Source organism: Rhinoraja longicauda, chromosome 11 (genome assembly GCF_053455715.1).
Source record: "Rhinoraja longicauda isolate Sanriku21f chromosome 11, sRhiLon1.1, whole genome shotgun sequence".
Lineage (NCBI taxonomy): Eukaryota > Metazoa > Chordata > Chondrichthyes > Rajiformes > Arhynchobatidae > Rhinoraja > Rhinoraja longicauda.
In genome coordinates, this window is record NC_135963.1 from 49,656,292 (window position 1) to 49,679,109 (window position 22,818).

The 22,818-nt window shown below is 45.3% G+C and overlaps 1 protein-coding gene across 1 annotated transcript in view; it reads right to left on the bottom strand.

The window, feature by feature from the left end:
• lrp8 (low density lipoprotein receptor-related protein 8, apolipoprotein e receptor) overlaps nucleotides 1-22,818 on the bottom strand; it is a 112,503-nt gene that overhangs the window by 57,841 nt on the left and 31,844 nt on the right. Inside the window, exon 3 of the mRNA XM_078407650.1 lies at nucleotides 1,648-1,770. Coding sequence (XP_078263776.1) covers nucleotides 1,648-1,770 — 123 coding nt within the window. The remainder of the gene's footprint in view (nucleotides 1-1,647; nucleotides 1,771-22,818) is intronic.

A 22,818-nucleotide genomic window follows, 5' to 3' on the forward strand; every position in this document is an offset into this window, starting at 1 on the left:
CAACGCTTGTGTTGCCGTGCTCTCCAGAGGCCAGACTCCAAGCCACTGAAGAAGAGTCCAGACCCAAAACATCACCTATCCATGATCTCCAAAGATGCTGCCTGACCTTCCGTTACTCCAGCACTCTGTGAAACGTCACCTAGCCATGGTCTCCAGTGATGCTGCCTGACCCGCTGAGTTACTCCAGCACTCTGTGAAACGTCACCTATCCATGTTCTCCAGAGATGCTGCCTGACCCGCTGAGTTACGCCAGCATTTTGTGAAACGTCACCTATCCATGTTCTCCAGAGATGCTGCCTGACCCGCTGAGTTACTCCAGCACTCTGTGAAACGTCACCTATCCATGTTCCCCAGAGATGCTGCCTGACCCGCTGAGTTACGCCAGCATTTTGTGAAGCGTCACCTATCCATGTTCTCCAGAGATGCTGCCTGACCTGCTGTTACTCCAGCATTTGCAGTTCCTCGTGTCTCCTAGCCATTGTTGATGTTTTCACCAAAGCTTGTAAGAGGATGGGCCTTACACTAAAAACCTGCAAGTATTTACCAACTTGCCCACAATTTCCAACAATATTTCCTATTACTCTTGATCTGGAGCACTAGAATCAACAAATCTTGCCCTACTTTATAATTCACTCAGAAAATATTCAGCCCTAGGTCAAATGGGGCAATGTCAACCATGAAGGTCCCAGCTCTGATCCCTAATCTGCACAGCATGAGATAATTTCAGACAAGCCAGGAATATGCCTGCATATTTGGCCAGAAACAAACAAAGGGAATCACAGCAAAGGCATGCTCTCCTGGTCCCTGGGCAGTAAAGTCTGTTGCAATTGAAGCAAACACAGCAGTCACGGGAAATTTAATACGAAACGGATGAAAATATTTCAAAGGGTCATTTATTTATTTATTCGTGTCATCACACAACTGTTTGCCAATAGCGAGCAAATTTTAGTGCAACGTCATTGGCCTCTGCAAGATCCTTTACAGTGCATGTGTCATACAGCATGTCACAGCTCAGGAGATGTTCCATAGTCTGGAGGCCCCATCCACACTAGCAGTCTGCCGCATCTTCAGTGTATCCCCACTTCAGCATGTTCGATTTGCTCCTCCCCATGCCTGTCCGCAGTCTGTTGAGACTGCGCCAGGTTATCCACGGTTGGTCGGAACCTGGTGGGAGTTTCTCCGAGGGGTCAATTACCACGTGAATGTCTTCCGGAGATTTCTCTAGTCTCTCAAAGGGTCATTGACCTGTAATACTGATCCCGTTTTTGGCATGTTCTGTTCTAGTTTCAAATCCTGCTGGAAGATGTGCACATGTAGAGATTGGGTAAGGAGAGGAATAGTTTCAACTGTGATATACCATGGCACTTATTGTCTGTGCAAATATGCGACACCAGTGGTCACAGGCTTCAGCTTCCCCCATTCCAAAATGTCATCAGCAATGAATTCTAAAAAATATCTTCTCAAACCATCTCCTATTTAAAAACATGAACTGACAGAGTACCAGCTAACTTGATATTTATCTCAATAGCATTTTTTCAGATCGTGGCATAATTCCGTAATTGCCTTTTTAAATCTGCGAATAAATCATTAATTTATACCAGGCTGTTTTACGGGACTTTGCTGTTCCTATCAGATGAAATTACTCACTGCACAACTGAGGGGCCTCGTCCGAACCATCTGTACATTCCTCTTCTCCATCACAGCGCCAGTCCCCCGAGATGCATTCCCCGTTGTCACAGGTAAAATGCGTAGCTGCACAGGTTTTCTTGGCTGTTTGATAAGCAGAATTTACAACAGTTAGCACTATGGGAAAAATAAAATGAACAATACCTACGCCAAAGTTCAGTCACATGTTCCACCATTTCACATGCACACCAGCAGAGGCTTCATTTAACGATCCAATGGGGAAAGGACATATATATTGGCCCATGGTCATCATATGAAGGTCACCGCTTCTAAAGAACTCTCTGATGAACGGGCACTCAATTATAAACTGAACTTGTAATGCTCCTGGCACATTCTGCTATCTTTCTCAAACTAGATGTTCTGGAACCACTCCTGACTCTCGGATATCTAAGTTGATAAGGAGTGTAGGAAAATAACTGCAGATGCTGGTACAAATCAAAGGTATCACAAAATGCTGGAGTAACTCAGCAGGTCAGGCAGCATCTAGGAGAGAGGGAATGGGTGACGTTTCGGGTCGAGACCCTTCTTCAGTCTGAAGAAGGGTCTCGACCCGAAACGTCACCCATTCCCTCTCTCCTAGATGCTGCCTGACCTGCTGAGTTACTCCAGCATTTTGTGATACCTAAGTTGATAAGGAGATTTAGATCGTTTGGAAAGGTGGGCCAAGGAATGGCAAATGGAATTTAACTGTAACAATTGTATCGTATCCGTTCTTCCTGTCAAACCAGGAAGGACCTATACAGTAAATGGTAGAACTGTGGAAAGTGTCGTAAAACAGAAAGATGTCGTTATAGGTGCATGGTTTCCTGAACGGGGCGATGCAGGTGAACAGGGTGGTGACAGCTTGACACACTTGTCATTGGGAAGGGTACCAATTACAAAAGTTGGTTCATCGTGATCCACCAAGACAAAGTTGCTGTTGAGACTACATTTGGACTACAGGGACACTCTTCACTGTCACGGCTGAGTACTTGAAGGTGCTCGGGATCTGGTTCAGAGGAGCCAGAATGAGAAGCAAAAACTAGTTGGAGCGGATCAACAAGCTCCAAAACAAAACTGGGAACATGGGAGCAGCATGGCCTCTTGATTACGGGCAAAAACCTGGTCAACAGGTGCTCTCAGTGTTACTGTACACGTTGCAAGGATGGCCCATACCCCATTCCTCCAGCATGGCAGCCACTCGGGCTATTTGCTGTTATCTCTCGTCATGCCAAATGGAGTGCAGCCAACAGATGCAACTCTCCAGAGAATGGGGAAGCACGTACCCACAGTGCCCTTGATCCTGATGGCCACCTTAAGTGTTCAAGCTGTGCGTAGAACCAGAGTGCACTCACACCGAGTGTCGTCATGTGCAGAGGTTCTACCTCCCCCCAGTGTTGTGAAGGATGGGCCTGGCCTTGTCACTGCGCAATGTTCCACTCAATTGGATTTTGTCAGACCATCCATCCTTTCCCAAAACGTTCCTTCGGAGGAACACCTCTGACCACAAATCCATCAGACAGTGGTCAGCATGGAACCAGGAGGAGGAGTTTATAAACCAGGAGAAACATCAAAACCATTTAGCAGAATGCCTCATCCTCAGAACTCACTAGCAAGCAACAAGGCCTCGCTTGGCCAGCAGTGAGAGGGGTCCTCCTTCTCAGATCCTTCCTGCACTGAAGGAGTCACTCCCAGTGCTTGCTGCCCTTGCAATGGCTATGATGAGGATAAGACAACGGTCAACATCATTGCGAACTGTGCATTTGCAAAGAAGGTACAGCAAAGGATGCAGGGATCTTTAGTTTAGTTTAGAGATACTGCACGGAAACAGGCCCTTCTGCCCAGGGCCGTTTTTACAGCATTATGGGCCCCCGGGCAAAGCAGTGTACTGGGGCCCCTACCGTTACTCTCCCCCACCCCCCTTTCCCTACCAGCCCCCCCCCCCCCCCCCCCCCCCGTCGTGCCAGCGAAAAGCACTTACCGAAAAGCACTTAGCGATGGACTTAGGGTGCTACATTGTTGCGAAAAGCACTTACAGATCGCTGTGAGAAGCACTTAGGGACCGTAAATGTTGCGAAAAAAGCACTTATTGAACCTACATTTTTAAAGTAGTATTTATTTATTGCAAGTCACTTAACATACACAGATCAGCATGAGGCCCCTATGCTCATCGGCCCCCGGGCAAGTGCTCATCAGGCCCATGCGTTAAGACGGCCCTGCTTCTGCCTACTGAGTGCGCCGACCAGCAATCCCCGCACACTAACACTATCCTACACACTAGAAACAATTTACAATTATACCAAAGGCAATTAACCCACAAACCTGTATGTCTTTGGATTGTGGGAGGAAACAAGAGATCCCGGAGAAAACCTACGCAGGTCATGGGGAGAACGTACAAACTCCGTACAGACAACAGCCATAATCTGGATCAAACACTGGTCTCTGGCACCAGGCATGTGAGTGGTTAAAAAAAGAGGAAAAGAGCCTAGCTCTTGCGCGAGACGTACAGCGGGGGTCAAAAAATGGGAAGATTTTTGAAAGTTTATATACAAAATTACCCATTTCAAGCCTCTTTTAGTGCATTTCAAAGTAAAAACGGACAGTACAAAATAATGTGTATATGTCACTGTACACTAATAACTGAAATAAATTCACACATTAATTGATAATCAGCCCAAAAAGGTGGTAATTAGCTTTTCTGCTGTGTTTTATAATTTAACCCCATCTTAATTAATTTAATTATATAATCTTGCACTTAACTTTGATATTTACTCATTACAGTTCCACCACTGATTTTCTCGTACTCTTGGTTCCAGAGCTTTGCTGGTTTATCCAGCTGGCCAAGGAAGTCAGCTATGGGGATAGATGTGCTGGCTCCAGCTGGGCCGGAGTTCCAGAGCCCCGGCCGCAGGTTGCAAACTCAACCCACCGATCGGCCATGGAAGTCCCGATGAGGTCGAGATTGGCTGCCTTGCCCAGCCTAGGTGCCACATTTTCGGGGAGATTTCCAGGGCGCGGGGGATTTCTTGCGGAACCCCGAGCGACCTCTAGCGGAATCCTAGTGTTCATTACAAGTCTGTACGTTGTTTATTTTTATTTTTTTCCGATCCGATTTCTCTGTTGGTAAACACGATTTTGGCACAGTGAAAAACGCGGAAATCATGCAAAAAGCGCGGAAAATTGATTTTAGAAACGTGGAAATCCACAGAAAATTCACATGCCTGTGGCACTATGAGGCAGCAACTCTACCCATGCACCCTCATCACAAACAGTCTACGGGCTGTTGCCAGGGACGCACATCAAAACAAACATCAAATGCTGCTGAAAGATTGTTAGCTCAATGAAAGACATGCTTTGGTCAACCCAAAACTTACTCTTCCAACACAAAAAAATATGAATAGATGAATATTGTCGCCCAGCAAATTTCTGGCTGCAGGAGTGCATGCTGAGGGGCACACTGCCGCTTGGTGCAGTCAACAGCACAAATGCTTTGTGGGGAAGGACTGCAATCTAAACACCTGCAGCTACTGGGCACGGAGGGGCTGGATTCTGCATTAACAGCCCTGCAACACTTGAAGAAGCCACAAATGATATTGGTGCTTATAACATAGAATGCAAGTTGATGATACTATGAATATATGAATTTTACATCGTAATGAATATACAGCTTGGAGGACACTATGAATATTTTTTTAAAACACCATATTCTGGTTGGTATTTCTGGAATATATATATTTTTAGGAATAAAGTTTAATTTTGGAAAAAAGCACTGGAAATGTTCAGAAGCTCACTGGAAATGTTCAGAAGAAGTATGTGGTGAAAATTAAGATTTCAGATCAATGGCCTTCCTTTAGTTCTGAGGTTAGGTCACTGACTGAAATGTTTTTTGCAGCATTTGCCTTATCGGAGATGCTGGGGTCATTGCAAGGAGCAACAGAGCACACACGATGTTGCAAGAGCACTTATAGTGGAGGATGTGAGAACAATGTTTTGTTTAACTCTCTGTATTTGACTAAAATATATAGTAGGAAAAAAATCTGCAGATGCTGGTTTAAATCGACACAAAATGCTGGAGTAACTCAGCGGGTCAGGCAGCATCTCAGGAGAGAAGAAATGGGTGACGTTTCGGGTCGAGACCCTTCTTCAGACTCTATATTCAAAATATATAGTATCTGGTCACATACAATTAAATTTAAATATTCCCCATGCCTGACACTAGAACTCGTTCAAAGTTTAAATCTGATGCATTGACACAAATGTTGTGTGTCACTGATCTGGAAAATATTTGATGTGTGGTGCAATTCAATAATTGTAATGGGGGTTGCAAATATTGTGACTCTTGACAGAATTTGTAAAAGGGCTATTCTTGTCAGTTGGATACATCACAAGAGTGCTGAGGCAGTGTTGAAATGATGTGTGGCGGGCATTTGACAATCGATGACTACTTTGAACTGCTTAACATCAGTGGAGATCAACTTACTTATATTTAGCTTCCCCTCGGGACATTCAAAACAAATTATACAAATGCATCAAACAACGTACACAAAAAGAAACTGAAAATATCCAGAAGGTTAAAAAGTAACTCACGTCCTGGATGGCAATATATCATTAACTTTTGCAAACTGGAGGGGAGGATGTTTATTGCAGGAAGATTTCTCCCTATGTACATAAAAGGATAAAGTACAGCTCACCTAAACACCCCAATTGTAAACTAATGCATTATGCATAGCTGCATAACCTTGAGTTTCCTCATAATTAATAAGGGAACTGCATTTTTTGTATTGCCCATCGATCTACACGTCACCAGTCATAAAACCTTGGAAGGATCAATGGTAGCAAGTCATGTTTCTTGTGAGAATATGTGCCAGACAACTGACAAACACTACACACACACACTAACTAAATCGCACAAGGTACTAACGACACCAGCAGATCCTGATGTCCGCGCTGCAGCACAAGCCTGCGTGGAGTAGTGGCAGGTTTTCGTTTGTAACTGAACTGGAGGAGTAGCAGGTTTCCGGCGTGATCAGTACTGCTGATGATTGTGCCAGCATTGCTGGTGACGGTACATCACGAGATGCTGACAAGATACAAAAATTAGGATCAGTTTCATTTTCCGCAACTGATAATGGGCGAGGTAACAGTGACTGGTAGGTTTTGTTGCTGCAAAAAGCAGGTCTTTTACCCCACAATGTCTGTGATAACATGATGCCAAAACAACCCTTATCTGCCTGCACATAATCCATATCCTTCCATTCCCTACATGCCCTGCATATCCACATTTCCCTTAAAGGCCACCATCGTATCCGTCTCCATCTCTACCCATGGCAGCGTGTTCCTGACACCCACCACCTTCGGTGTACAAAACATGTCCTGCACATCTCCATTAAACTTTGCCCCTCTCACCTTAAAGCTATGGCATGTAATATTTGAAATTCCCATCCTGGGAAATATGTTGACTGTCAACCCTATCTATGCCTCTCATAGTTGTGTACACTTCTGTCACACTGCAACCTCTGGCGTTCCAGAGAAAATGATCAAAGTCTGTTCAGCCTCTTTCTGTAGCTAATATCCCCTAATCCAGGCATCATCCAGGTAAATCTCCTCTGCGTCCTTTCCAAAGCCTCCGCATCCTTCCGGTGAGCAGAACTGCATGCAATAATCCAACTCCGGCCTAATCAAAGTCCGATAAAGCTGCACCAGGACTTCCTGACTCTGAACACCCTGACCAGTCCCCAAGCACATGATCGATCCTTCCAATTACACCAGTGCACCGTTCTATCCACCTCCTCCGCTTGTCTTGCACAGTACCTCCAGCACTTTGTGTCCAAAAACATATGGATGTAAGACAACTGCGGAAACTGGTTCTGATCAAAGTTCTGATCAAAGAGGGAAAAAACGCATGATGTATGAGGAAAACAGAACAAAGGCAGAAGGAAGAAAACCAGGAGTCAACAGATGAAAGGAAGAGGAAAAGAGTCTGTGTCACAGTCATTCAGAGACTGCTCATTATGATTTTTAAAAGTCAAGTGTGTTTAATTATTCTATGTACTGAATACGGAATAATGAAATATTTACTTGCTCTGTTAACAGGCCCATAACGCAATAACACACAGAAATTAACAATAAAATGGGAGCCTGGCCAGGGTGGTATAGGTCTTTGATGATATTGTTTTTTTTGTGCCAAGGCCTCTTCGATGATGAGAAAATCAGGCAAGGTCCAGACTAGACTGAAGTCTAGTCTGAAGAAGGCTCCCAACCAGAAACGTCACCTATTCCTTTCCTCAGAGATGCTGCTTGGTCCGCTGAGTTACTCCAGCATTTTCTGTCTCTCTCTCAAAGCACTTGTTTTCTTAATATAATATGACCAATCAAACCTGTGTTCAAATTAGTTTGTTGTAGGCATGACCAGGTCTCCTGCATTAGGCTAAATTAAATACAAATTGATAAATCTAACATAGAGACTAATCACTGACAAATAAAAGTGTTCAACTAACATGCCTTCAGGCTACTGAAGATCCATGGATTAGTCTCCACTACTCCAGAAGATGCTCCCATATGTAAGAGGTAGCTTGAACAAAGAGTGAAATGTTATGAATGCATTAGCATTCTAAAGTATAGCTGATGTGTCGCCGTTGTTAAGATTGTTGCCAATGCAACAGACCCACAGACCTTCAGAATTCATGTTAAAGAAAAAGGAGCCTGATAATGCCAAGATTTCAACCTTCTCCAAAGAAAAGACAAGGAATCTTCAGTTTTCTATTCAATGAAGGATTCCTCCAATGACAGCCAGGGCAAATTTGAATCAATCCAGCACACATGACTAATGAGCTTCGAGGGGAAAAATCATAAAATATTAGTGACAACAAATGAATATAATATCAAGCCCTAGATATCTGATAAATGCTCATGGGGCTGTGGCATACTGCTAACTGTAAACAATAGCATCACATTGCTAAATTGTCCTGCTTGCTTTTTCGTGTCTTTAAGTAAGAAGTTTGGTTTGGCCGTTTGCAAATCTGCCCCGTTCTCTAATTGCCTCTGAAACGCGTTGGTGAGTGTGGATTGGCTCTGCGGAGTATCACTGTATTGTGGTGAGCATAATGGCTGACAAGCAGGAGACAATGGTCAGTGATGAAGCGTGATGAACACGACTGTTTCAACAGCTTCAACTGCGGGGGCCTCGTGATTAGCCACCACTCCCCGCTGGTGCAGCACAGAGCACAATTCAAATTGCGAGTCCCCCCCCCCCCCCCCGCCAGTCTCCTCTCAACCCCTTCCCGGATTTGTTTGGCAGTCCATCAGACCGTGGGGTTCCTGCAACCCGCTGAAACGGCAAAACACGTCTCTTGTTGAGAATGATAGTAACATATCATAATTGTGCTTATAGGGTCATTCTTCGTCACGTGTGTGACCAAAAATATGTAAAATTGTGGAATACATCTCTCTTAATTCTGAAAGCATTACAGGGTATATTGTTTTGTACTGTATATATGACTTGTATATGTCAAAGTTTATCAAATGAAATTTTTATATGTTATGCTGACAATGTTGGTTTAGGGTTAGAGGTCAAATATGACTGGTCAGGTGTGTGACCTCACACGGAAGCATTTTTTTCATAACTCAGTTTTATCTTACAAACTCTGAATTTAAAAAAAAAGACATGCGTTATTATAGTTCTGTAGGCAGTAAAATAGCAATAAGATTAATCTCTTACAAATTTTTAAATGCATTACTTTATGTGATGACGTCTGGTCACGTGTGTGACATTTTGGTTCACTTTCCAAAGAATGGGCCTTAAAGAGTTTAATGCCAGGCCTGTTGTAAACTATTAAAAGCAGGAGGAATCTCTGGATCAAGAATGTCTTGAATGTCATTGAGAAATAAATATTTTGCAAGATAAACAATTCAGGAGGGTCATGGATTTGATCCCTGTTGTGCTCAGTTGCTTGTGGTATGTGCAGCAAAACAACAAGTGCCATGTTTGGCCTTGATCTGAAGACAGGCTTTGGAATTGGCAGGAGGCAAGAGAGGGAGAAAAACCTCTCTAGGATCCTTGCTTTCAAATTAAATATTGTCTGAAAAGTAAAAGGGTCAAGTTGTTTAAACGGTATTCATTGCATTCAGGAAAAAAAATAATTCGGAAGCTCAGAGAATTTTCCCCACGAAGCAAAAGACATTTCTCATTTCAAACTTCCAATAACTGTGTGTGAATAATGTCAGATATGACTTACGTTGCATTCCAGAAAACGTGACTGCAGCGGCACAAATTGAACAATGGAAACCAAGCAATGTCATGCTGAAACTTTCTGCTGCAAGGTCAGATGCAAAATATCTTCCTTAGATACCTTCTATTGTGTAACTCTACTATGCAGAAACCAGCTACACAGAGGTTTTCCTGGTGCTACTGTGTTACCTGGGCAACTTGGACATCACCAGAATCCACCCCATTAGTGCCAAGCATAATTCAGCAAGTATGGAACAAAATAAAAATTAGTCAGAAATGCAGAAGAGAAAGCACTTGAAATTAAATTTTAAATAAAGAAAACTTTAGCACATCAGACCTGCAATGCAGTTAATTTCAGTCTCATATACCCCAAAATTATTCAATCCATACTCAGAAATGCATTCAATGTGTAAGTGCGTCCAGGAATTGTGCCAAAGAAGACATTCCCAGTGTTCCAACCGTTGTCCATTCCCAGGTGAAGGCTAAGACCGCTGCGTAAAAGTCAAACGATCCTGAGCCGTTGCTACAATCTTCACAGACTTATCAGGAATGCCACGAGGCAACACTGGGGCAAATGTGAGTCCCAGCATAACCACCCGGACACCTGTCAACTGTGGCAAGGCCCGAATGCTATAATGGGCTACAAAGTGAAGTCAGACAGCATTGCTGGCATTAGTGAGGACCTCTCTGATGAACTTAATGCATTCCATGCCTGCTTTGAGTGGAAGGCCAAGGTAGCAATGGCATCCACTCCAACAGACTCGAGTGTGCCAGTCAATAGTCGTTTATTTGTCACATACACATAAATGTGTAGTGAAATGAAACATTACCCGCAGTTCAACAATAAGACCAATAAGAATAATCAATAAAAATGCAATAACACATACAATCATACACTAACACCAAACAAAAGAAACATCCATCACAGTGAGTCTCCTCCAGTCACCTCCTCACTGTGATGGAAGGCCAGAATGTCTTTTTCTCTTCCCTGCCGTCTTCTCCCGCGGTCAGACTGTTGGAGTTGCCACGTCGGGGCGGTCGGAGCTCCCGACATTGAAGCCCCCACCGGGTGGTGAAAGGTCCGCGGCCTATTCCAGGCCGCGCCGGACGGTGAAAGGTCCGCGGCGGGCCGACCCAAGCCCCGCGATTTGGGGCGGGCGAAGACGCTGCCGCTGCCGGAGCTCCCGATGTCGGCCCCCACCCAGGGGGCTGCGGGCTTCCGACGTCCATGCGGCCCACGCCGAAGCCTCCGGAGACGAGTCGCAGCCGCTCCCGCAGCATACGAAGGCGGCCAGCGCCGCAGGTGGTGAGTCCGGGCCGCGGGCTCTGCGAACCAGAGCCCCAGGTGGTCCCAGGTGCATGGCCGGTGGTAGGCCGCAGCGGGAACGGAGACACGACACAGAAACAAAGGTCGCGTCTCCGTTCGGGAGAGACAATGTTACAATTCCCGTTCCCTCCCACCCCCCCCACCCCCACATAACATACAAACACTACACCATATTAAAACTACAATTCAGACAAAAACAACAAAAAACACAAAAGACAGACGGACTGCAGGCAAGCCGCAGCTGCGAGGGCAGCGCTGTTGCCCTGTTGCAGAAGTCAGATCGGCCTTCCCGAGGGTGAACCCACAGAAAGCAACTGGCCCGGACGGAGTCCTCATGAACTGCATGGACCAACTAGCAGAATGTTCACGGACATCTTTAACCTCTCCCTGCTCCGTTCAGAGAAACCCACCTGCTTCAAAAGACCACTTTCATCCTGTTGCCAAAGAAATGCACGATCTCATCCCTTATTGATTACCATTCAGTGGCCTTGACATTCACTATCATGAAATGCTTCGAGAGGCTGGTTATGGCTCAGATTAATTCCTGTAGACTTGATCCACTACTTTCAGCTACCACCACAACAGGTCCACAGCTGATGCCATCTCCCTGCCCTACACACACCCTGCAACACTTGGATAAGAAGGACACCAACGTCAGACTCCTCTTCATCAACTAAAGGTCTGCTTTCAATACCATTATCTCAACCAAACTCAGCTCCAAGCTCATGGAGCTTGAAGTCAGCACTCATCTATGCAACTGGATCCTTGACTTCCTGACCAACAGACCACAATCAGTGAGGATAGGTGACAAATCATCTTCTGGTGCCCTGCGTTCTCAGCTCCCTAATGTACTCCTTATGTACTAAAGACTGTGCAGCAAAATACCAATTCAACTCAATTTACAAGTTCGCAGACAAGTGCACTATAGCGGGCCAGGCATCAAATAATGACGAGACATAGTAGATCGAGAACATTGTAACTTAGTGCTAAGTGAACAACCTCTCCCTCAATTTAGTTTTTATGCACATATATGGAACAAGCTCCCTGAAAACTGCAGGTCTGCTGCAACTCTCAGTTCTTTTAAATCAAGGCTGAAGACTTTTGTGTTTGACGCTGCCTTTTATTAAATCAAATAATTATTCATTTCTTACACAGCACTGTAACTTTTAATTTTTATATTTTATACCTATCTTATTCTATTTTAGCTTGTTTTTATTTTCTATTCTCTTTAATGACTGTTTTTAATTGCTTTTAACTGCTCTTTAATGTTTTATTTAAAGCACTTTGATTTGCCTTGTGGCTGAAATGTGCCATATAAATAAACTTGCCTTGCCTTGTCTCAATGTCAGCAAGATAAAGGAGATAGTGATTGACCTCAAGAAGCAAAGTAGTACACATACCACATCGATGGCATCGAAATAGAGCTGGTCGAAAGCTTTGAGTTCCTACGAAAAAATATCAAAGCTATGGCCAAGAATGCACATCAACACCTCTACTTTCTTAGAAGGCTTAGGAGGTTTAGAATGTCCCCATCAACTCTGAACAACTTCTATAGATGCACCCTAGAAAGCATCTTATCAATATGCATCACAGCCTGGTCTGGTAACATGTCCACCCAAGACCGCAAGGAATTGCCGAAAGGTATGGATGTGGCCCAGACTATCACACAAACCAGCCTCCCTTCCACGTACTGTATCTGCAAGGCCACCACCATTTTGAATGACCAAACTCACCCCAGTCACTCCCACTTCTCCCCTCTCCCATCAGGCAAGAGGTACAGGTTTGTATATCTCCAGATTCAGGAATTTTTTAGGAAACGGGGCTTCCCTTCTTCCATTATAGATGAGGCTCTCACTAGGGCCTCCTCTATACCCCGCAGCTCTGCTCTTGCTCCCCCTCCCCCCATTCGTAACAAGGACAGAATCCCCCTCGTTCTCACCTTCCACCCCCAGCCAGCGTATCCAACAAATTATCCTCCAACATTTCCATCACCTCCAACGGGATCCCACTACTAGCCACATCTTCGCAACTCCTCCCCTTTCTGCTTTCCGCAGAGACCGTTCCCTCCGTAACTCCCTGGTCCACGCGTCCCTTCCTACCCAAACCACCCCATCCCCGGGCACTTTCCCCAGCAACCTCAGGAGATGCAACACCTGTCCCTTTACCTCCCCCCTCGACTCCATCCAAGGAACCAAACAGTCTTTCCAGGTGAGACAGAGGTTCACCTGCACCTCCTCCAACCTCATCTATTGTATCCGCTGTTCCAGATGTCAACTTCTCTACATCGGCGAGACCAAACGCAGGTTCGGCGATCGTTTCGCTCAACACCTTCGCTCAGTCCGCCTTAACCAACCTGATCTCCCAGTGGCTGAACACTTCAACTCCCCCTCCCACTCCCAGTCTGACCTTTCTGTCATGGGCCTCCTCCAGTGTCAGTGAGGCCCACCGCAAATTGGAGGAACAGCACCTCATATTACAGCCCAGCGGTATGAACATTGACTTCTCCAACTTTAGATAGTTCCTCTGTCTCTCTCTTCCCCTCCCCCTTCCCCCTTCCCAGTTCTCCCACGGTTTTCCTGTCTCCACCTATATCCTTTCTTTGTCCTGCCCCCCGACATCAGTCTGAAGAAGGGTCTCGACCCGAAACATCACCCATTCCTTCTCTCCAGAGATGCTGCCTGACCTGCTGAGTTACTCCAGCATTTTGTGATACCTCCAGATTCAGGAACAATTTCTTCCCAGCTGTTATCAGACAAGTAAACGGTCACCTCCTCAGCTTGAATGCAGTCTTGATCTACTTCATTGGAGACCTTTGAACTATCTTTAATCAGTTTTTATCGGACTTCAATATTATAACTTGCATTAAATGTTGTAGCCTTTATCCTTTATCTGTGCACTGTGGATAGCTCGACTGTATTCGTGTGTCGTCTTTTCTTTGACTGGATCGCATGCAAACTAAAGCTTTTCACTGTACCTCGGTACACATGACAATAATAAACTGAACTAACTCTTGCCCCCATTCACATTTCAATAAATTCTCTGGTAAATGATTCCATAATTCATTTATCCTCTTTGTAAAAATATTCAGCTATTTCGTTTTAAAAACTGGCTCCTCTTACAACGCAATTTTTCAAAATTGGGAAATAAATTTGTAACAAATCCCTGCAGAATCCAGAACATTTCTTTAATGCATCTTGATTTATCCTTTCTTCCAAAGTTTTCCCCACGATATATGGTATCACTTTAATTACTCCTCAGCATAACTTTAGTAGAAAAAACCCCCTTCAAAACAGATGCTACATTTGGGATTGAAAACGGACATCTGCAAACCACAGCAGAATTCTTTAATTCATTTCTCATCTCAAAACCATCAAACCTACCATTCCAAAGAGTCTTCAAGAATATTTAATGCAATATTTTTCAAAGAATTGATTTTAAGGAAACCACCTCAAAACAGTCAACCGATTTTAAAGATTTGTAGGAAAATAACTGCAGATGCTGATTCAAATCGAAGGTAGACACAAAATGCTGGAGTAACTCAGCGGGTCAGGCAGCATCTCAGGAGAGAAGGAATGGGTGACGTTTCGGGTCGAGACCCTTCTACAGTCTGAAGAAGGGTCTCGACCCGAAACGTCACCCATTCCTTCTCTCCCGAGATGCTGCCTGATCCGCTGAGTTACTCCAGCATTTTGTGTCTACCTTCGATTTAAAAGATTTAATCTTTTGATGTCTCATGGACTATTAAAACAGCAGTCTGGATTGATAGGGAGGGAGTACAAGGGTGGTGGGGTTTGTCAAGGTAGGACAGGTAGATAGAAGTACTAGGTAAGATTTGATAATTGTACATTTAACCCATCAGCGTAGAAAGGCAGGTCAAAGCACAGAAAATCAGCTGGGAAACACAGCTCATGAGTTTGTTGAAAGTGAACAAAATGCTCTGGAGGGGATCGAAGAAAATAACAGTATAACATAACAGTATAACAGAGCTTTATTTGTCGTTCGGTACCGAAGTACCGAACGAAACTACATAGCAGTCATAGAAAAAAAGAACACAAGACACATAGCCCCAACACAAACGTCCATCACAGTGACTCCAAACACCCCCTCACTGTGATGGAGGCAACAAAACTTCCACTCTCTTCCCCACGCCCACGGACAGACAGCTCGTCCCCGACCGACCCGCACAGTCCCCGCAAGGGGATGGAAGTCCCCCCGGCCGAATCGCACCGGGCGCTGAAACGTCTCGTGGCCGAGCCGGGCGATGAAAGGCCCCGCGACCAAGCCTTGCGCAGCTAAGTCCCGTGGTCGAGCCGCACCAGCGATGTAAAGTCCCGCGGCCGAGCCGCACCGGGCGATGTTAAGTCTTTGTTAAGTCCGATGTTAAGATCAGGGTAAAGGGAGCAGATTGTTGTGGGAAGTATGCAGGATCTTGGCTTTGTTCTTCCCCACAAAGTAACACATATAACCCTTGCAAGATTTGATGGTAGACAGGCATAATTACCCCTGGTGTGTGTGGGATAATGTTAATGTGTGGGGATCGCTGGTCGGTACGGACTCGGTGGGCCGAAGGGACTGTTTCTGCACTGTATCTCTAAAATAAGGTGCACACAATGAGAAGGACAAATTATTTTCAGGAGATATTTGCCCAGAAAATTTTGTAAAGGTATTCATGAAGTGGGAAGGCAACATAACAGTCATTGGCATCAGAAAGTAAGAGGAAATTTGACACAACAGGGGTTGTCTCAACTTAACCAAGTATTGGCCCCTCAACAGAAGCGTCCACATCGCGGGGCTGGAAACTGGAAGTGTCCTGAGCTGACTCTGCTTCTACCATCATCTATTGTACAAGAGATGGCTCCCACTGATTTTCGCTGGAAGCTTGCGCCCTTTTCAGGATGGATGATGACGGTGATGTACATTTGAAACATGGATGATGGACACGAAAGAAGATCAAGTATTGAAGTATTAAAGGCAAGGCCAATAAAAAGAGAGGAGGGGGCACTTTAAAAAAAAAAACATACAGATTAATGGGTGCCTGGATCGCACTGCCGGGGCGGATACAATAGTGGCATTAAAGATGCCTTAGTTTGGCACATGGATATGCAGGGGATGAGGGATACGGATCACGTGCAGGCAGAGGTGATTAACTTAACGGCATCATGTTCGGCATGGATATTATAGGGTTGCAGGGCCTGTTCTTATGTTGTACTGTTCTGTGTAGGGTTGCCAACTGTCCCGTATTAGCCGGGACATCCCCTATTTTGGGCTAAATTAGTTTGTCCCATACGGGACCGCCCTTGTCCCATATGTGTAGGATTGCCAACTTCCTCACTCCCAAATAAGGGACAAAGGGTGATGTCACCGCCCCGCGCCCCACGTGACATCACCCAGCCAGCGGCCAAGTGCTACCGCTCCACCAATGGCATCCGCCCAGGCCGGAAGGCGGGTTGCTAGGCAGTGAAGAGGGGAGGAGGTATCACTCCATGTACAAAGCCTTTACATTGTTGACTCCAGCAATCGAGTATTGGAATCATGGTTGCGTCGCGATTCTCTGGAAGCGCTGAGCTCCTGGGCGTCGAGAGGGGCCCACAACGCTCGGTAGTTACTCATCGCGGCTGTTGTCTCACTTAATCTAAGGTGTTTTGTTTTTGAAGAAAAAAATCAGTTAGCCTTAAAACTGACATGTATTTTGTAACTTGGCAGTGCCACATTTTCAGTGCCAGGCCAGGGAAGCTGCCTGCTGGGCACGCAGCAGTCTGCCAGTTGCTGCCCCCTTGCCCAGCTGGGGTAGGACACGCAATTGAATCCCCCTGGCTTGAAATGACAATTAGGGACAAAGATAATCCAAAGATTCTCTCTGAACGGTGTTCAATTTGCTGTTAGGCCCGAAGGGGACGCTGTAGGCCCCGACAATTTAGGCCCCGACAGTTTAGGCCCCGACAGTTTAGGCCCCGACACTCCAGGTCCCGATACTCGAGGTTTCCGACATTTTAGCTCTGGACAGTGTCGGCCCGGAGGCCCGGCCTAACGGAGGTTGCATACCAACCCGCATCCCGGCCCAGGCGGCCGCCATTGGTTGAGTGGAAGCATGTGGCCGCTGGCTGGGTGAGGTCAAACGGGCACGGAGCGGTGACGTCACTTTGTCCTGTATTTGGGAGTGAGGAAGTTGGCAACCCTAGTTTTATGTTCCAAATATAATGAAAGGAGACATGTGAGGACAGTTGTTTCTGAGGAAGTGAAACCCATCGTTGTTCTTGCCAAGCACAATCATTCCATTTGCAGGATCTGTGCTTGTTTTGGCAAAGAGATATGCCAAAGAATGGCACCTCATGCTCACTCAATGTCATGCCACTCTAATTTAATAAAACACTGCTGAGGTTCTGTTTTTGGAAAACAGGAAGGGAACATATTGACTGCTCTTTGAATTAAAAAGGTCAAAGACACAGACAAAAGACCATATTGTCAGTCTGCTCCAGGAGACACCATAAAAAATTAGAATCTAAGGTGCAAGGAACAGACAATATCGAGAATAGACACAAAATGCTGGAGTAACTCAGCGGGTCAGGCAGCATCTTGGGAGAAAAGGAATGGGTGATGTTTCGGGTCGAGACTGCCTGACCCGCTGAGTTACTCCAGCATTTTGTGTCTACCAGCATCTACATTTTTTTCCTGGACAATATCGAGAGGCTCCCCATGTTCTCAATTTTAATTGCCTCCCTTCATCAAGCTTCTTAAGGTGAATGATAGGATAACAGGATAGAGAGTGAATGAAAACTTGAATAAGGGCCTGAAATGATATGTTCTTAGTAGCTGTCAAAGTGTCGAATACATCATAAAATGGTACACTCCTAATGGTGGTTACAGGTAGAAGGCTTAGATGAATTGTGAACCGGAGAATGGGAGTTAGACATGGGGGAAATGATACAATGATGCAGGTTAAAGCCACTAACGAAAAAGAACTGCTTAACTGATAGATAAGGAAACCAGTGTAAACTTTGGAGCCTGCTAAACAGGAAGAACTTGAAAGAAATCTTAAGAGAGAAAGAACTGGAAAAGCCAGTTGAATAAAGAATACCAAGACATAATTTGTGGTTTGGGTTAAAAGGCTACTTTGAGAACCTGTGTGAAATAAATGAATGGAAATTATAACTGGGATGGCTGGAAGGGAGGGGGTAGAAGATCAATATTGGCATGAACAAAATAGGAATATTACAGAATTCCTGGTCTAAAGAGGAGCTACAACACATGCAACAAGTGGACGGAAGCAATGGAGATGCCGAAACATGCTTACCAGCCTATTTACTCCCTCATGTTCTTCTATGAATGCTGAGTCATATAAATGCACAGTCACTGTGAGTTCTACTGCCTCTGGCAACTTACTTAAATAAAGAAGGGAGAGTTTTTGTTTGCATTCATTATCTTTCACACATTCTTTTACACACACTCAGACCAGAGCACGTAGGGTGGCGTACAAAGAAGTTACTGTCATAAAAACAGATGGATGTCACAAATTTGCAACCAAATACTTCCTTCATAAATGCTTATTGAGGATGAAGTTTCATGGTACAACAATCACAAAGTATTTGTTATCAGTGGATTGTTCAACTGAAAGGAATGAGTGCATCTTACCCGCAAGCTGATGGTTTAAATTTTAAGATAACTGAATGTTCTTCCTAATTGTCTACTTTAAGAAGAAAAACTAGCTAAATCAACTTTGTAGTTTAAAGAAAAAGCATGCACATTCAGCTGAAAATGTTACCACATGCAATAGTTTGAACAATTCTGACCTTTGAAAATGTGAATAATTTATCTAGAGAAGGAGATTATAATAAATTGAGTCCTTTCTCAATGATGTGTATTTGGAATGTACTGAAGAACATACTGTCCATGGCATGCATTTCATTAACTCCAGGGTCAAGAATTACAAACAATGCTTAAGTTCCACCCTACTGTCTTAATATTGACACTAATCAAAGAAGAAACGTCAATAAAAAAGACTCAAAACAAAAATCACACCACTTTCTGTGATTGAAGTTTGCAATCATAGCTTTAGTCAGCTAAATGTCTTGCTGTGGTTTGTTAGAAAGAAGAGGAAAGGTTGTCAAACTTTCACAAGCACCATCAAGAGCAATGAGAAACAAAATCTATAATATTGAGGAATATTTTTGCCACAGTGGATGTGTATCTGTCTTGCTGCCCAAAGACATCTTTAAATTCACCAACAACAAAACTGTCATGAGACAAATGACAAGCAATGACAAGTGGGAGCACAGTAGGGAGATTGATAATCCGGGTCAGTGGTGCCAGAAAATAGATATCTTTATTTTGATTGTCAAAGCCATGGAGCTGACTGTCTTCAAGAAGGGAAAGCTGAAGGTCTTTGCACACAACTTTATTGGCAGGACGGCAGCGGAGAGAATCAATAGTTGCAAGCTCCTGGGCTCACACATCTGACCATCTGTCCTGGGTCCATCACGCTGAGGCAATCAAAAAGAAAGTTTACTAATGTCTCTCCTTCCTCCAAAGTTTAAGGAGATCCAGCAAGTGGCCAAATACGTTTTTGAACATTGACAAGTGTATGGTGGAGACCACAGTAACTAGTTGCCTCACTGCCTGCTTTGGAAAGTTGGAGAAAGCGGTGGACTTTGTCTGATCCATCACAGGTTCACGAACAACTTGTTTCCAACAATCAATAGGCTATTAACACCACAAACACCAGCTAAACTGCAACCTGTCTTGGTTGCACCAGGGACTATGGGCTTTCATTTCATAGAAACATAGAAACATAGAAAATAGGTGCAGGAGTAGGCCATTCGGCCCTTCGAGCCTGCACTGCCATTCAATATGATCATGGCTGATCATCCAGCTCAGTAACCTGTACCTGCCTTCTCTCCATACCCCCTGATCCCTTTAGCCACAAAGGCCACATCTAACTCCCTCTTAAATATAGCCAATGAACTGGCCTCAACTACCTTCTGTGGCAGAGAATTCCACAGACTCACCACTCTCTGTGTGAAGAAATGTTTTCTCATCTCGGTCCTAAAAGACTTCCCCCTTATCCTTAAGCTGTGACCCCTGGTTCTGGACTTCCCCAACATCGGGAACAATCTTCCCGCATCTAGCCTCTCCAACCCCTTAAGAATTTTATATGTTTCTATAAGATCCCCCCTCAGTCTTCTAAATTCCAGCGAGTATAAGCCTAGTCTATCCAGTCTTTCTTCATATGAAAGTCCTGCCATCCCAGGGATCAATCTGGTGAACCTTCTCTGTACTCCCTCTAAGGCTAGAATGTCTTTCCTCAGATTAGGAGACCAAAACTGTACACAATACTCCAGATGCGGTCTCACAAGGCCCTGTACAACTGCAGCAGAACCTCCCTGCTCCTATACTCAAATCCTCTTGCTATGAATGCTAACATACCATTCGCTTTCTTCACTGCCTGCTGCACCTGCACGCTTGCTTTCAATGACTGGTGCACCATGACACCCAGGTCACGTTGCATCTCCCCTTTTCCTAATTGGCCACCATTCAGGTAATACTCTGCTTTCGTGTTCTTGCCGCCAAAGTGGATAACCTCACATTTATCCACATTATATTGCATCTGCCATGCATTTGCCCACTCTCCTAATCTATCCAAGTCACTCTGCAGCCTCCTAGCATCCTCCTCGCAGCTAACACTGCCACCCAGCTTCGTGTCATCCGCAAACTTAGAGATATTGCATTCAATTCCCTCGTCCAAATTCATTTTGCACTAATCTTTTTTGTTTTTTGTTTATTACGTTAACCATTGAGTTAAGGACCTGTTGTCCAATTGCACCCGTCCACTCACTGTTAGTCCCAAAATTTACAGACCTATTCTGCTGCTGCAAGAAATAATTTCATTTTTTTGTTTCGATACTTACGACTATTATACACTCTTGACTCCTGAGATATTTGGCCTAAGATCAAAAGGGAACTATGGGGAAGCTACCTCAAGAAGTCAGTTAGTATCACACAGCATACAGTCCACACCTCCTTTCTGGATATTCTGGTTTGGGTTTGAACTTCGATCAACTGGTCTTGAAACGACTCCCATGTCAGATGTGGATTGCCCAATACCAACTGCACCCAATGTATCATCCTGAGCTCCTGCCTAATGAAGTTGTAGTTAGCCTTACTCCAATTTGGTACCTCACTGCAAGGTCCAGCCTTCCCTCTGTTAAAAAACAATCTTGATGCTGTCTGACCCGCTGAGTTACTCCAGCTTTTTGTGTCTATCTTCAGTGTAAACTAGCGTCTCTGCAGTTCCTTCCCACACATTTTGTCTGCTCCACGAAATCTCTTCAAGGTACGCCTACTTTGAAGAAGTTCTCCTCTCTCCGATGAGATTTCTGCAGCACTCTCTGTCGCTGCGCCCCCTCTGTGATTCCTCCGGCTCTCCAGCTCTGTGTACCTTTTATATTTCTCGTTTCCCTTTCACCTGACTCTCAGTCTGAAGAAGGGTCTCGACCCAAAATGTCACCTATCCCTTTCCTCCAGAGATGCTGCCTGACCCACTGTGTTACTCCAACTTTTTGTGTCTATCTTCAGTTAAAACATGGAGAGTTGTGAAATCCTCAAAATACTCTGGTCAGGTTCATATCCCAACTCAAGGTCCAGTATGTTCCCTTCTTGTGTTGGAATATTCACGTATTGTTTCCAGAAACCCTCTTAGATACACCTCACAAATTCTGCCCTGTCTTAAGTCCTTGGTACTGGGCAAGTCCTAGTCAACATTGGGGATATCAATAGAATCACCCAATATCATTTGGCATTTTCTGTATGTTCTCTTCACAATTCACTTTCCTACCTATTTTTTTAATGTCATCAGCAAATTTGTGTCTTGGCAAACACAACTCCAGTCTTTTCATTCAACTCATTTATAAGCGTTTTAAAATTTTGTAGAAATTGTACAGGCCTCACCAAACCTTCCATCATTGCACTAACACTTTCTTGTCATGTGTGGCTGCGCCTAAACGCTGCGGCTCACTGGCAGTCTGTTTGTCTTTTTTCCGTTTTTTTTGTTTGTGTGTCGGTGTTGGGATGGTTTTTGTTTCTGTTTTTGGCTGTGTATGTGTGTGGGGGGGGGGGGGGGGGCGGGGGGTGGTGGGGTGGGGGAAACCTTTATTTTATTAGGTCTCTTCTCCCGGGTCTCTTCCCCGGGGCACAGCTCGGCTGCGGGGCCTTCCATCGCCCGCGGGGCCTTCCATCGCCCGGCGCAGCTCGGCCGCTGGACTTAACATCGCTGGCGCGGCTCGGCCGCGGGACCTAACAGTGCCTGGCGCGGCTCGGCTGCGGGGCCTTCCATCACCCTGTACGGCCGCGGGACGTTTCAGCGCTCGGTGTGGCTCGGCCGCGGGGCCTTCCATCGCCCGGCGCGGCTCCGCCGCGGAACAGTTCAGCGCCCGGCGCGGCCGCGGGGCCTTCCATCGCCCGGCGCGGCTCAGCCGCTGGACTTAACATCGTCCGGCACGGCTCGGCCGCTGGACTTAACATCGCCGGCACGGCTCGGCCGCGGGACGGTTCAGTGCCCGGTGCGGCTCGGCCGCGGGGCCTTCCATCCCCTTGTGGGGGCTGTGCG